Source organism: Nannobrachium achirus (assembly GCF_963921795.1).
Source record: "Nannobrachium achirus genome assembly, chromosome: 10".
Taxonomy (NCBI): domain Eukaryota; kingdom Metazoa; phylum Chordata; class Actinopteri; order Myctophiformes; family Myctophidae; genus Nannobrachium; species Nannobrachium achirus.
In genome coordinates this window covers 66,598,533-66,613,584 of record NC_137819.1, presented here as the reverse complement: position 1 = coordinate 66,613,584, position 15,052 = coordinate 66,598,533, and the positions used below count along the sequence as shown (strand labels likewise).

At 42.1% G+C, this 15,052-nt stretch overlaps 1 protein-coding gene across 2 annotated transcripts in view; it reads left to right on the top strand.

The window, feature by feature from the left end:
• Window positions 1-15,052, top strand: part of top2b (DNA topoisomerase II beta) — a 106,799-nt gene that overhangs the window by 43,440 nt on the left and 48,307 nt on the right. The window contains exons 16-23 of one of the 2 annotated variants that reach the window (XM_080735131.1): window positions 1,148-1,257; window positions 3,928-4,020; window positions 5,180-5,271; window positions 5,329-5,351; window positions 6,966-7,087; window positions 7,443-7,591; window positions 8,116-8,347; window positions 11,165-11,299. In XM_080735131.1, coding sequence (XP_080591257.1) covers window positions 1,148-1,257; window positions 3,928-4,020; window positions 5,180-5,271; window positions 5,329-5,351; window positions 6,966-7,087; window positions 7,443-7,591; window positions 8,116-8,347; window positions 11,165-11,299 — 956 coding nt within the window. Of the gene's footprint in view, window positions 1-1,147; window positions 1,258-3,927; window positions 4,021-5,179; window positions 5,295-5,328; window positions 5,352-6,965; window positions 7,088-7,442; window positions 7,592-8,115; window positions 8,348-11,164; window positions 11,300-15,052 lie in introns of both variants that reach the window. The other variant, XM_080735130.1, reaches the window with a different exon arrangement.

Genomic DNA, 15,052 nt, shown 5'->3' with positions numbered 1-15,052 from the left:
CTGTACCACTTTCTGCTCTATCTCTGTCTCTGTCTTGTCATGTAGACACCAGTCACTTGTTGAGTCCCCATGTTTAAATAAATCCAGTATCTTTGATTTGTGCAGGGCTGAGCATCAGATTGTAAATACCGATTTATTTATTTCACGGCAGATATTCTACATATTACATTTAACCCTTAAATCAAATTCATTCTTTCAATGGACTAAAATCGTGTTTTATCTGATGGCCTTCCTGCCCTGGCATCTGGCCTTTGTGCCCTAACAAATGGACAACCACAAAGGCCAAGTGGCCACGCCCCTAAAATGATGAAATTCCAGCCCTGCTACAAAGGTGTGTTCCACTCATGGTTGGTCCACTTTACTCTGGCGTGGTTTTATAGAGTGCTGAAAGTAGAAGTTATGCTCTACATATCTGTAGCCATGTTTCCATAAACATATTCAAATTAGGGAAGCGAATGATGAGAAATGCGTATATAAAGACAAAGCGAATTTAGCCCGTTTCCATTTGCGGGTCTCATTCAAATTAGCAACGGTCGCATGGGTTGATCGGGCAGATTTTTTCAGACCGAACCGAGACGTGAGCACTGCACGTCTGACTGCTGTGACTCCATCGCTGCACAGTGCACACTCATCCTGCAAGTTTCAGCGTCCTCTGGAAGGTGGCCGATCTATAAGCTCACAACGCGGTGCGGAGACGCGGATGCGAGCTGCTGGGAAAGTGTTATAGGAGGACGATATGGACCCAGAACGTCATAATTTATTCGCATTTATTGTCTGACCCGTTTCCATTCACAAATGCGCAATTAGTTTATTCGATAAAGCCTCAAAATCCACCTCCTCCAAGCGGATAATTTCTTTTGCGGATAATGAAAGTTTATTCGCATTTTGAAATGTTTCCATACAAAGATTTTGCGAATAAGCCGTAATTGCGCATTAAGAGGCTTTATGGAAACGCCACTTGTGTGCTGTAGGTTTAGAAGTAATTACAATTTACAATTTAGGCATTTGGCATACTAAGGGATTACTTGTAATGTGATTACTCTAGGGTTGGGTACATTATAATACTAATGGACTACTTGTAATGTGATTACTCTAGGACTGGGTACATTATAATACTAATATATTACATGTAATGTGATTACTCTAGGGTTGGGTACCAGTACCAGTAAGGAGGCCAAGGAGTATTTCTCGGACATGGAGAAACATCGCATCAGTTTCCGCTACAGCGGAGCGGAGGACGACGCTGCAATCAGCCTGGTGAGATTAACATAGATTACCGTTCTTAGAGTTCTTAGATTTACATGGATTACAATTCTTAGATTGACATGGATTACAGTTCTTAGATTGACATGGATTACAGTTCTTAGATTGACATGGATTACAGTTCTTAGATTGACATGGATTACAGTTCTTAGATTGACATGGATTACAGTTCTTACCATGGATTACAGTTCTTAGATTGACATGGATTACAGTTCTTACCATGGATTACAGTTCTTACCATGGATTACAGTTCTTAGATTACAGTTCTTAACTCTCCTACTGCCAGATTATTTATTTATTTATTGGGTCTGGTGCCATCAAAAAGCGGCTTACCTTTGCGACGTTATAGTAGATACAGACATTTTTTTTTTTTTTTTTTTTTTTTTTTATTGTGCAATAGTGCACTTTGGTCTGCCAGGCAGCAGAGGGCGGCGTCATGCGAGAATGAATGTGAATTTGCCTGTTATGTGTTGAAGAAGAAGAAGACCAGTCACTGGCCACATAGCCTTACAGCCAGAGGAAATCAACAAGGAAGTGAATTGTTCTCCGTTGATGTAACGCATAATGGATTTTTTACACCATCACCGCGGAAAATGTGTTTACAATACACGGCCGCGCGACCCCTCATCAGCTTACAGTCATCAGACGAACGAGCGAACGAGCGCCGTATTGGCATCGAGGTTCTGTAAAAAATGGGGCGAACGTTAACGTTCAAAGCGTGGGGAGAGTTAACATGGATTACAGTTCTCAGATTGACATGGATTACAGTTCTTAGATTGATGGATTACAGTTCTTAGATTGACATGGATTACAGTTCTTAGACGGATTACAGTTCTTAGATTGACATGGATTACAGTTCTTAGATTGACATGGATTACAGTTCTTAACATGGATTACAGTTCTTAGACAGACAGTCGACACGGCTGATTTCACTCATTCGGATTCCATAGAAAAGCCTGCATCTCTTCCTCTATGGAAGCATCTCTTCCTCTATGGAAGCATCTCTTCCTCTATGGAAGCATCTCTTCCTCTATGGAAGCATATCTTCCTCTATGGAAGCATCTCTTCCTCTATGGAAGCATCTCATCCAGCCACACTGAAGATATAGTCGGGGAGCCACAGGCCCAAAAGATCAAAGAATAGGGTTTTACCCGTGACGTCATGACATACCTTTTATTTTTTGCTTTTTCGATTCACTTGGTCATTAACTCTTTGAGTGCCAATCCCGAACTAGTTCGGCTTTATTAGCGTATCGTAGAGTGCCGATCCCGAACAAGTTCGGCTTTAAAAAAAAAAAAAAAAAAAAAAATTGAAAAAATTTTTTTTGAATTTTTTTTTTTTTTTTTTTGGACCCCATCAAATCTGGTGAACATGATTTCAATCGCGATTTTGCATGTTCCACCCCCATACAACCCCATCTAACATACAGGGCAGCCATTTTTGTTTACATTACATGTAAAACATAATGGCGATTATCTCAAGAATGCCTGAACGGATTTCCAATCGGATTTTTTTGTTTGAAAGCTGTGAACAAACTGCACAAATCCACTCCAATGCAATCCGGGATTGCATTGGATTTTTTAGAGCTCATTCTTCTCTGTTTTTTCCCATGCATGAGGTGTGCAAGGTTTAATCATGGCTAAGTTGACGAAAATAAGGCTTCTAAAATGCTTGGTAGCCAATAGCTAACTTCAAGCTAACTTCATCCTCTTCCTGTACATGCACAAAGGAAAGTGTTAAGGCAAGTCATGGCTCCAGGGCTTGGGCATGCATTACCAGCATATCTCTATTATTCTCTGGTCACTGGGCGCCCTCTAGTGGTGATAGGCTGGCACTCAATGAGTTAAGGTACAGAGAATGAGAGGCCTGCCCTGCTCTGCCGGAAACATTGCAAAAAATGTTATGGCCATTTATATTCACTGTCCCATCGACTTCACTATACAGGAAAAAAATAATACAAAGAATAAATGTGCTTTAAGTAGCATGTGAGGGGTCAAACTAGGGGTTCTTCATGATTCTGAATCCATTGCAAGCATTTGTTTTACATGAAAAACATTCCTTGGGCTAGATTTCAGTCCCACAAAACGGTGAAAAGTGTTGACTCATCAATTTTCAAATTTTTGAGAAGCCAAAAACACTTTTGTGGTGTTTTTTCCCCCTTTTTTTTTATTCCATGATTTTGTAACCCATTTTCACCCAGTGCCAATTGCCTCTGTAATCCTGGGCTCTGCTCTCCCTCTGCCAACCTGGGGAGACAACAGACTGACCTCATGCTTCCTTCAATGCATGGGTAGTCAAAGTTGTTTCTTTTCACCTGACGGGGGAGTTTCCCCCGGTTTGGACGTAGCACGTGGAAGGAACACGTTATTCCAACCAGTTCCTTTCCCCTCCATCAGGCTCCCCCGGCTGGCCAGGGGGAGGCAGTATAGAGACCAGGATTGCATGTTTTTGTGAGGGTATCAACCCTAGGAGACACGGGGAGAACATGCAAACTCCACACAGAAAGGCCCTATCGCCAACCCTGTGGTGTTTCTAACCTGTGTTCTTCTTCTGTGGTGTTCCTAACCTCTGGTCTTCTTCTTCGGTGGTGTTTCTAACCTCTGTTGTTCTTCTTCTGTGGTGTTCCTAACCTCTGTTGTTCTTCTTCGGTGGTGTTCCTAACAGGCGTTCAGTAAGAAGAAGACAGACGACAGGAAGGAGTGGCTGACCAACTTCATGGAGGACCGGAGACAGAGGAGGATGCACGGCCTGCCTGAGGTCTGTGAGATCTGATACTGATTAATGCACGGCCTGCCTGAGGTCTGTGAGATCTGATACTGATTAATGTACGGCCTGCCCGAGGTCTGTGAGATCTGATACTGATTAATGCACGGCCTGCCCGAGGTCTGTGAGATCTGATACTGATTAATGCAGGGTCTGCCTGAGGTCTGTGAGATCTGATACTGATTAATGCACAGCCTGCCTGAGGTCTGTGAGATCTAGTGAACATAGACCATCTACCGGCTCGCACTGTGTTGCAACGCAGCGCGTTGTGAGTTTGTAGATCGGCTATTTTCAGCATGCAACCAAGTGTTAAGTGTCGACGCCATCGATGCACACAGCATTTATCTTCATAGACAGACCAGGAGGTCTGTAGAACTTTAGTTATAAAGACCAGACCAGGAAAACACGGGCAAAACTCCTTGATTATGCAGACTAAAATCATTGATTTTGCGATGAAATAGGCTGGGTTTTATGTGATTTTATGCTGTGAAATTGCAGAAAGTTGCAGAATATGTGACATTCAAAATATGCAGAAAGTTGTGAAAAATGCAGTGTAAAAATTATGCTGAGGTGTAAAAGTGGGAAGCAAAGATTGGTCAGATTCTGTCCTACTGGGGACTGATTCTGTCCTACTGGGGACGGATTCTGTCCTACTGGGGACGGATTCTGTCCTACTGGGGACTGATTCTGTCCTACTGGGGACTGATTCTGTCCTACTGGGGGACTGCTTTGGGCCCAACAGCACAAACTGGAATTCAATTCAACTCAGAGTAGCTTTATTGACATGAGAAAACAAACGTTTGCATTGCCAAAGCATGTGTCAAAACATAATAGCAGTTGAAAAAGGGGAACGTACTGTATATACAGTAGGAGGGCGTACAGTGTAAACAGAGCTATGTCACATTTCGTCGTTCTATACATGTCATACTGTATATACAGGGTATAAAACTTTTTGAGACAAATGGCAGCAATTTTTTGCAGTCACTTTGGGACAAAAGGCAGCCTTTCTTCTTAAAACTATTCATATAGTATACAACAAAGCCTCATATCAACGTCTCTGTTGTTTGTTATTGGAATCAAATGCAGGGTTCACTCCCATATCACTGAGATTCAAGTGTTTTTCTATTGAATGGTTTTCCTCCTGGTCCAACAGCAATACCTGTACGGGACGGCAGTGAAGCACCTCTCATACAACGACTTCATCAACAAGGAGCTCATCCTGTTCTCCAACTCTGACAACGAGAGGTCCATCCCCTCCTTGGTTGATGGTACGTAGCCTACATCTATTATATTATATTAGAGATCCATTCCCTCCTTGGTTGATGGTACGTAGCCTACATCTTATTATTATTATTATATTAGAGATCCATTCCATCCTTGGTTGATGGTACGTAGCCTACATCTTATTATATTATATTAGAGATCCATTCCCTCCTTGGTTGATGGTACGTAGCCTACATCTTATTATTATTATTATATTAGAGATCCATTCCATCCTTGGTTGATGGTACGTAGCCTACATCTTATTATATTATATTAGAGATCCATTCCTTCCTTGGTTGATGGTACGTAGCCTACATCTTATTATTATTATTATATTAGAGATCCATTCCATCCTTGGTTGATGGTACGTAGCCTACATCTTATTATATTATATTAGAGATCCATTCCTTCCTTGGTTGATCTGCTATTTTCACAATAGAAACGTGTTATACTAAATTCCTCAACTCTTAGTGCTCGTCAGGGTGAGGGGGTCCCCAGTTAAAATATGAATGGCATACACTACCTGTCTTTGGGCATTGTGCATAGGAGTAAGCGACTTGTTATTGAGCTGAATTATTGTTCTATAGTCCTGGAAATTGTGTTAAATATTCTGGAAAAGTTTTGGAAATGAATTGGTAAAAATGTGTGGGAACAGGAAGGTGTTGTGGAAGGTGTTAACTCAGTTACTGCCAATTAAATATTCCTTCCTTCGGTTCTCCCTGCCAGCCCTCTCCATAGACTTCCATGTAATTTATAGTGCACAGATCATGCACGCCCATGCACAGATCATGCACCATGTTTGTGCAGGCTGTTCACAGCTTTCAAACAAAAAAAAACAGATTGGAAATCCGTTCAGGCATTCTTGAGATAATAGCCATTATGTTTTACATGTTATGTAAACAAAGATGGCTACCCTGTATGAAAGATGGGGTTGTATGGGGGTGGAACATGCAAAATCGCGATTGAAATCATGTTTATTAGATTTAATGGGGTCAAAAAAAAAAAAAAAATCAAAAAAAAAAAAAATCAAAAAAAAAATGTTTTTTTTTTTTTTCTAAGTAAAAGTCGATTTAAAGCTATACTGTGTAAGATGCCCAACTAGTGGTCATTAGCCCTATAGCAAACCGCGGTCGCGTTCGCGTCTTTCGCCCGTTTTTCGTACCTTCACACCCCCGCGTCTGCCTCCACCTCGCTGAGATCTATCTTTTAAGGGGTCCCTTGTTCCTGTGCGTTCAGTAATTCCAGAGATACGGACTCCTTCACCCTGCCTGGTAGGCGAAATTACCTAGAGAAGGGATGGTACAAACGGGCGACAACAAATATGGCTGCCATAGCGACCCCACTTCAAGATGCGCTGTGATTGGCCGGCAGTTGTATAACCCTCGCTGTGATTGGCCGGTAGTGTGATGACGCAATTTTGGCGCGAGATCCGGTCCACGGCAAGGATCTCAGTTTACATATAGAGAAGGCTTTACAGGCTGAAATTCACGGCGCGGATCTTCTAAAACTTTTGTGATTTAATAGTTAGGAGAATTTTAAGATTTGTTTTATAAAAAAAGTTACATAGTACAACTTTAAGTCGTCTGGCAGGGAAGTCCAGAGTGAGAAAGTTGATCTGAAAGTCGTTTGGCACTGTATGAGTTAATAACACTAACATGTTGTTATGGTGTCCTCAGGTCTGAAGCCTGGTCAGAGGAAGGTGTTGTACACCTGCATGAAGAGGAACGATAAGCGGGAGGTGAAAGTGGCCCAGCTGGCTGGATCAGTGGCTGAGATGTCAGCCTACCACCATGGAGAGGTACAGTAGGACTACCGTATTTTCTGGACTATAGTCCGGTGCACCTTATATATGGATCATTCATTGACATTGACATTCCCTTTAGCACAGCTCCATCTGTTGGATGCATAACGCAACGGTAGCGTCTATTATGTGCGCCTTAGAGTCTGGTGCGCCTTATATATGAAAACAGTTCATGCAGTGAACATAGACCATTCATTGACAGTGCGCCTTATAGTCCGGTGCGCCTTATAGTCCGGAAAATACGGTACACATTAATGGGTCTGTTCACTGTGACACATTGTGATTTCTGTTAACTTCAAAATCCATCACTGAATGTGAAATGTATTTTATTTGTCTCTTTCTGTCCAATCAGCTGTCTCTGATGATGACCATCGTGAACTTGGCGCAGAACTTCGTTGGCAGCAACAACCTGAACATCCTGCAGCCTCTGGGCCAGTTTGGAACCCGCATCAACGGGGGCAAGGATGCTGCCAGCCCTCGTTACATCTTTACCATGCTGAGGTAATACCCTGTATGCCAGCCCTCGTTACATCTTCACCATGCTGAGGTAATACCCTGTATGCCAGTCCTCGTTACATCTTTACCATGCTGAGGTAATACCCTGTATGCCAGCCCTCGTTACATCTTCACCATGCTGAGGTAATACCCTGTATGCCAGTCTGATACATCTTCACCATGCTGAGGTAAGACCCTGTATGCCAGTCCTGATACATCTTCACCATGCTGAGGTAATACCCTGTATGCCAGTCTGATACATCTTTACCATGCTCAGGTAAGACCCTGTATACCACTGTTTCAGGGTTGTGGCACGAGGCGAAGCCAACAACCCACTCCCTCTCATGCTAAATGGCTTACTTGTAATGAGCCAAACAGATACACAGATCTGTCTCTAAATAAAACAATGTTAACGAGTAAGTCTTTCACCTCCTCTCTCTCAGTTCCACTGATCATTTCTCTCTCTCTCTCTCTCTCTCTCTCTCTCTCTCTCTCTCTCTCTCTCTCTCTCTCTCTCTCCCCCCCTCCAGTCCTCTGGCCAAGCTTCTCTTCCCAGCCGTGGACCACAACCTGCTGAAGTTCCTTTACGACGACAACCAGAAGGTGGAGCCAGAGTGGTACATCCCCATCCTCCCCATGGTGCTGGTCAACGGAGCCGAGGGCATCGGAACGGGATGGTCCTGCAAGGTGGCAAACTACGATGTGAGAGAGATAGTCAACAACATCAACAGACTGCTCAACCACCAGGACCCTCTGCCTATGGTAATATATACTGTTATATCACTGTTAATACTTACCTATTTTGATACATTATACTGTAAGATAACTAACTCCAATGTAAGAGAGATAGTCAACAACATCAACAGACTGCTCAGCCACCAGGATCCTCTACCTATGGTAACATAATAATACTTTATAATATCTATAAGTACTGTTAACACTTAAGTTGCAATCAATCAAATCTCTTTGAAGTTCCAAGATGCCATGGTCTCCATAGACTTCCATGTAATTCATGCACTAGATGCCCATGCCTAGATCATGCACCACGTGTGTGCACGCTGTTCACAGCTTTCAAACAAAAAAATCTGCTTCGAAATCCGTTCAGGCATTCATGAGATAGAAGCCATTATGTTTTCTTCAAATGTAAACAAACATGGCTGCCAAGTTTGAAAGATGTGGTTGGTATGGGGGTTAAACAATATATAAGCTGCTGTTAAAAGAACAAATAACTACATCATATATGACAGGTTATAGCTGTAAAACAATATATAAGCTGCTGTTAAAAGAACAAATAACTACATCATATATGACAGGTTATAGCTGTAAAACAATATATAAGCTGCTGTTAAAAGAACAAATAACTACATCATATATGACAGGTTATAGCTGTAAAACAATATATAAGCTGTTGTTAACTCATTGAGTGCCAATCCCGAACTAGTTCGGCTTTATTATCGTATCGCAGAGTGCCGATCCCGAACAAGTTCGGCTTTAAAAAAAAAGAAAAAAAAAATTGAAAAACATTTTTTTTTTTTTTTTTTTTTTTTTTTGGACCCCATCAAATCTAGTGAACATGATTTCAATCGCGATTTTGCATGTTCCACCCCCATACAACCCCATCTAACATACAGGGCAGCCATGTTTGTTTACATAACATGTAAAACATAATGGCGATTATCTCAAGAATGCCTGAACGGATTTCCAATCGGATTTTTTTGTTTGAAAGCTGTGAACAAACTGCACAAATCCACTCCAATGCAATCCAGGATTGCATTGGATTTTTTAGAGCTCATTCTTCTCTGTTTTTTTCCCATGCATGAGGTGTGCAAGGTTTAATCATGGCTAAGTTGACGAAAATAAGGCTTCTAAAATGCTTGGTAGCCAATAGCTAACTTCAAGCTAACTTCATCCTCTTCCTGTACATGCACAAAGGAAAGTGTTCAGGCAAGTCATGGCTGCAGGGCTTCTGCATATACCAGCATATCTCTATGGGATTTTCTATGGCCACTGGGCGCCCTCTAGTGGTGAAAGGGGTGGCACTAAATGAGTTAAAAGAACAAATAACTACATCATATATGACAGGTTATAGCTGTAAAACAATATATAAGCTGCTGTTAAAAGAACAAATAACTACATCATATATGACAGGTTATAGCTGTAAAACAATATATAAGCTGCTGTTAAAAGAACAAATAACTACATCATATATGACAGGTTATAGCTGTAAAACAATATATAAAGCGCTGTTAAAAGAAAAAACAACTACATCATATATTTATTTACGTACAAATCAATAAATGGGCTTGCCCCTTCATACCTCTCTGCCCTCGTGGAACCCTATTCTCCAGCCAGGGCCTTAAGGTCCGCTGACCAGTTACTCCTGGAAGTCCCAAAACAAAGGTTCAAAAAGAGCAGGGGTTACCGGTCTTTTACGGCCACGGCCCCTCGACTATGGAACAGTCTACCTTTTAATATTAGATCTGCCCAGTCAATTGGTGTTTTTAAATCCTTATTAAAAACCCATTTGTTTTCCCAGGCTTTTAATTGCATTTAAATTCAAACCACCCAGTTGTTTTTAATTGCTCTTAATTGCATTTAAAGTAATCTTTTGTTTTGTTGTTTTTTCTAATTGTTTTCCTGCATCTTTGTTTCCTTTTTAAACTCATTTGATGATTTGTATTGCCTGTGTCTTTTAATGTTGTACAGCACTTTGGTTCAGCTTGCCTGTTTGTAAACGTGCTATATAAATAAAGTTTGATTTGATTTGATTTGATATATGCAGGCATATTGGGAAGCTGTACTAGTTGACCAAGCAAACATCATGTGGAGTAACGTATGGCAGCTAAAAACTATAAAACTATCTCCAGATAGAAAATTGTCAGAGTTCAATTTCAAAATATTGCATGGAATTCTCCCAAATATGTCAAACTTGTATAAATGGAAGCTTGTTCCTAATCCTCTATGTGCTGTTTGTTTGGTAAAAGAAGACACAGAACACATGTTTGTTTCATGTCGGTGTCTGGGTAACTTTTGGAACCATGTTTCTGCTGTTATGTCACATTTAGAGTAGAATTGTCAAACATTATTTTGGGTCTCAATACAACGCCTAGAGACAGATATTGTATCAATTTGATTTTAACAATAGCTAAACTGTCCATCTTTAAAATGTGGATAAGGTACAAGGATGATCACCAAAGGTTCTATACAGCAGATAGGGTGTCTGTCTTTCATTCTGAATTGAAGGCAAGAATTAAAATGGATCTCTTGGTGGATGAGGCAAGAGGTAATGAAACCTGGGCAGATCTGTTGTGGTTGTTGGATTAAACCCACATGGAATATTTTCTTTTTTAATATTTTATCCTGCTTCCTCCTTTGTACAGTAGCCTATCTATTTAATATTTCCCATCTCCTTGTATATATCCTTGTATATTATCTGGTGTGAGGTTTTTATGTATCTTTTGTATATGATGTTTTGTAATGTGCATGTCTAAATAAAAGTATTAAAATTACAAAAAATAACTCGGGAAACTCGGGAGGGGGCAGCAAATGAGTTAATGAAACACTCTCTCCTGTGTCCAGCTGCCCAGCTATAAGAACTTCAAAGGAGTGATCCATGAGTTGGCTCCTAACCAGTACCTGGTGAGTGGAGAGATCTCTGTGATCGACCATCACACCGTGGAGATCACCGAGCTGCCCGTCCGCACCTGGACCCAGGTAATTAATTAACCTAATGAACCCCTCACACACTGACACACCTGAACCCCTAATGAACCCCACACACACACACACACACACACACCTGGACCCAGGTAATTAATTAACCTAATGAACCCCACACACACACTGACACACCTGGACCCAGGTAATGACCTAATGAACCCCTCACACACTGACACACCTGGACCCAGGTAATTAACCTAATGAACCCCACACACACACTGACACACCTGGACCCAGGTAATGACCTAATGAACCCCTCACACACTGACACACCTGGACCCAGGTAATTAACCTAATGAACCCCATACACACTGACACACCTGGACCCAGGTAATGACCTAATGAACCCCTCACACACACACACACACACCTGGACCCAGGTAATTAACTCATACAGTGCCAAACGACTTTCAGATCAACTTTCTCACTATGGACTTCCCTGCCAGACGACTTAAATCGACTTTTACTTAGAAAAAAAACAATTTATTTATTTATTTTATTTTATTTTTAATTTTTACCCCTATCGTTAAATGATAATGATAATGAATTTTATTTGTATAGCACTTTTCCAAACAGCGTTACAAAGTGCTTCACAGAACATGATTAAAAACAACAACATACAGCAAAAAACACAGAAAACACAACAAAGCATAGAACACTAATGATACACAATCAAAAAAAATACAGTGTACAGAAACACTTCTTTACACGGTTATAGGAAACACTTGGTGTAAAGGTACGTTTTTAATAATGACTTGAACCTAGGCAGGGATGGTGCTAACCGTAGCTCCACTGGCAGTTCATTCCATAACCTAGGTGCCCGAGCGGCGAAAGCACGATCGCCCCGGGTTACCATGTTAGTATTCAGTCTTTTTAACAGGCCCTTGTCCGAAGACCTGAGGATGCGCCCTGATTCACGAGGGGGCAGCATATCCCGTATGTAGGAGGGGGCCAGGTCATGCAGGGCTTTAAATGTTATGAGCAAAATTTTAAAATCGCACCTGAAGCTCACCGGTAGCCAGTGCAGAGCAGCCAGTATGGGAGTGATATGATCTCGTTTTCTCGTATTGGTGAGTAATCTAGCTGCTGAGTTTTGAATCATTTGCAGGCGGGATATGTTTTTCTTGCTTAAGCCGGAATAGAGGGAGTTACAATAATCAAGACGTGATGATATGAGTGCATGTATGACCTTTTCTAAATCGGAGGTTGACAGGAATGATTTGATTTTTGAAATGTTCCTCAACTGAAAATAGCAGGATTGGACTACGGCTGTGACATGTTTATTAAATGAGTCTGAGTCAAAAATGACACCCAGGTTACGGGCTGCAGTTGTGACATTTGAGGAGAGGGGACCAAGTTGTGAGTGGAGGGAGATGGTTGAGCTGGGGGGACCGAATAAAATGATTTCAGATTTTGTTTCATTTAGCTGAAGAAAATTTTGGGTCATCCAGTATTTGATGTCGGCGAGACAGGTGAGAAGGTGTGACATGGATCCTGGACCAGAAGTTAACGGAATGTAAAGCTGTGTATCGTCTGCATAGCAATGAAAGTTTATGGCATGGGAGCGAATAATGTTTCCAATCGGAAGCATATAAATGGAGAATAACAGGGGGCCTAGGATAGAGCCCTGTGGGACCCCGCATGTAAAAGGGGCCTTAGTGGAGGAGGCCTCCCCAATTACCACCGAGAAACTCCGGCCTGTGAGATAGGAGCTAAGCCAATCCAGGGCCGCATCCTTGATCCCCACCCAGTGCTCTAGCCTCTCAATTAAAATGGGGTGGTCGACCGTGTCGAAAGCGGAGCTGAGATCCAGGAGAAATAGCACTGAGCAGTCCCCATTATCCGCTGCCAGGAGTAGGTCATTAGTGACCTTTAACAGGGCCGTCTCAGTGCTGTGGAGGCTGCGGAAACCAGATTGAAATTTTTCAAAAACACTGTTAAAATTCATAAAAGCAATCAACTGATTGGAAACAACTTTCTCTAAAATTTTTGATAAAAATGAAAGTTTTGAGATCGGTCTGAAGTGGTTTAAAACAAGGGGGTCCAGAGATGGTTTTTTCAATAAGGGTTGTACCATGGCACTTTTGAGGCTAGAGGGGAAAACACCAGTGGACAAGGAGCAGTTTAAAATTGATAAAATGGATGGGCCAACGGTCTCTAAAACCTCTTTAAGAAATGTGGTGGGGATAGTGTCTAACAAACATGAAGAGGATTTCATGTGCGTTATTGTGTCCATTAATGTAACCAGTGAAATTTGTTTGAATGTGGTGAGGTGAGAGGGTAGTGGTGAACCGTAGTCAGGTGCTCTGGGAACTGGGGGAAGTTGTTGTCGTATTCCTTCAACCTTATTAATAAAATGAAGAAGGAACTCCTCACACTTTTCAGGGGAGGCCTCCAGAGGCTGGGTGGGTGGTGGATTAATTACGGAGTCAATGGCTTTGAACAGAACTCTGGAATTGTTGGAATGTGAAGCAATGAGTTTTGAGAAATAGCTAGTTCTGGCGTCCTTGACTGCAGACTGATAGTTTGACATCAGTTCCCTGAGAAGGTCATAGGAAGAGGTGAGCCTGTCTTTCTTCCATTTCCTTTCAGCTTTTCGGCATTTTCTTTTGATTTCCCTGGTCTGGTCATTTAACCAGAGCATGACTTTCGGTTTAGCATATTTAATTTTAAAAGGTGCAATTGAGTCAAGAATATATAAACAGGCACTGTTAAAATCATCAACTAAATGATCAACTGACAGTGAGGAGAGCATAGTGGAGTCAGATGGGGTAACTTGGAAAGCCTGTCGGAAGTGATGACTGGAATTTGAGGTGAAAGTCCGAGAGCGGGAGAATGTTGGTGGGATGGGAGCTGGAGGAGGGTCCACGAAGCCGAGGTCCTAGGGCTGGTGTACACGACAAATTTCCAAACCCCGCTGTGTGTTCCCTGGGGGCGTGAAAAATAAGGGGGTGGGCTCTACATGTCCTCTGGGACCCCATCTACGTATGGACACCACTTGTTCGCCCATCCGTCTTACGGATGCTTTTTTATTCCATTTTATTTGTTTTAGGGTCCTATCTTGCAGTTCAAGCCTATTTCCACAGGGTGGCAGGCTACTTTCCCAACCTACTGGAGGTGAACATGCAGGGGCGTCAATTGGGTATGGCAAGCTATGGCAGCTGCCATACCTTGGCTACAGGGGGGAAATAATTAAATGTACTTTTCATCGTGCCTGTTGCTAAGGTATGGCAACATGATTGGTGTCTTGCAAGACACCAGTCATGTTGCCATACCTTAGCCTTTCCTGAACTGACGCCGCTGTGAACATGTGTACACAGCCAGCATATTACTCAATGCCAAACTTTGCACACACACTCCTTGCCTGCCAATCCACAACCTCCACCCCTCCAGGGACCCCCAGGGCTTATCTCCCGATTAGGACACTTTCCAGCATAGTGACATGCAGAACAAACTGTCCATATAGTATGGTTTACATAAAAGTCAGTTGTCTTTCACACACACACACACACACACACACACACACACACACACACACACACACACATATATATATATATACACATATATATATATATATATATATATATATATATATATATATGTCACGGTTTTAAAGAGAACCAGGGCATTCGAGACGCGGAGCACTCGTGGTGCGGCACGGGGCGGAGCAAGCGGTCGCCAATACAACGTACTCCAGGCGGTGCGCCGCTCTATTGTCCACGACACTGCGAGCGGCTACCGAAG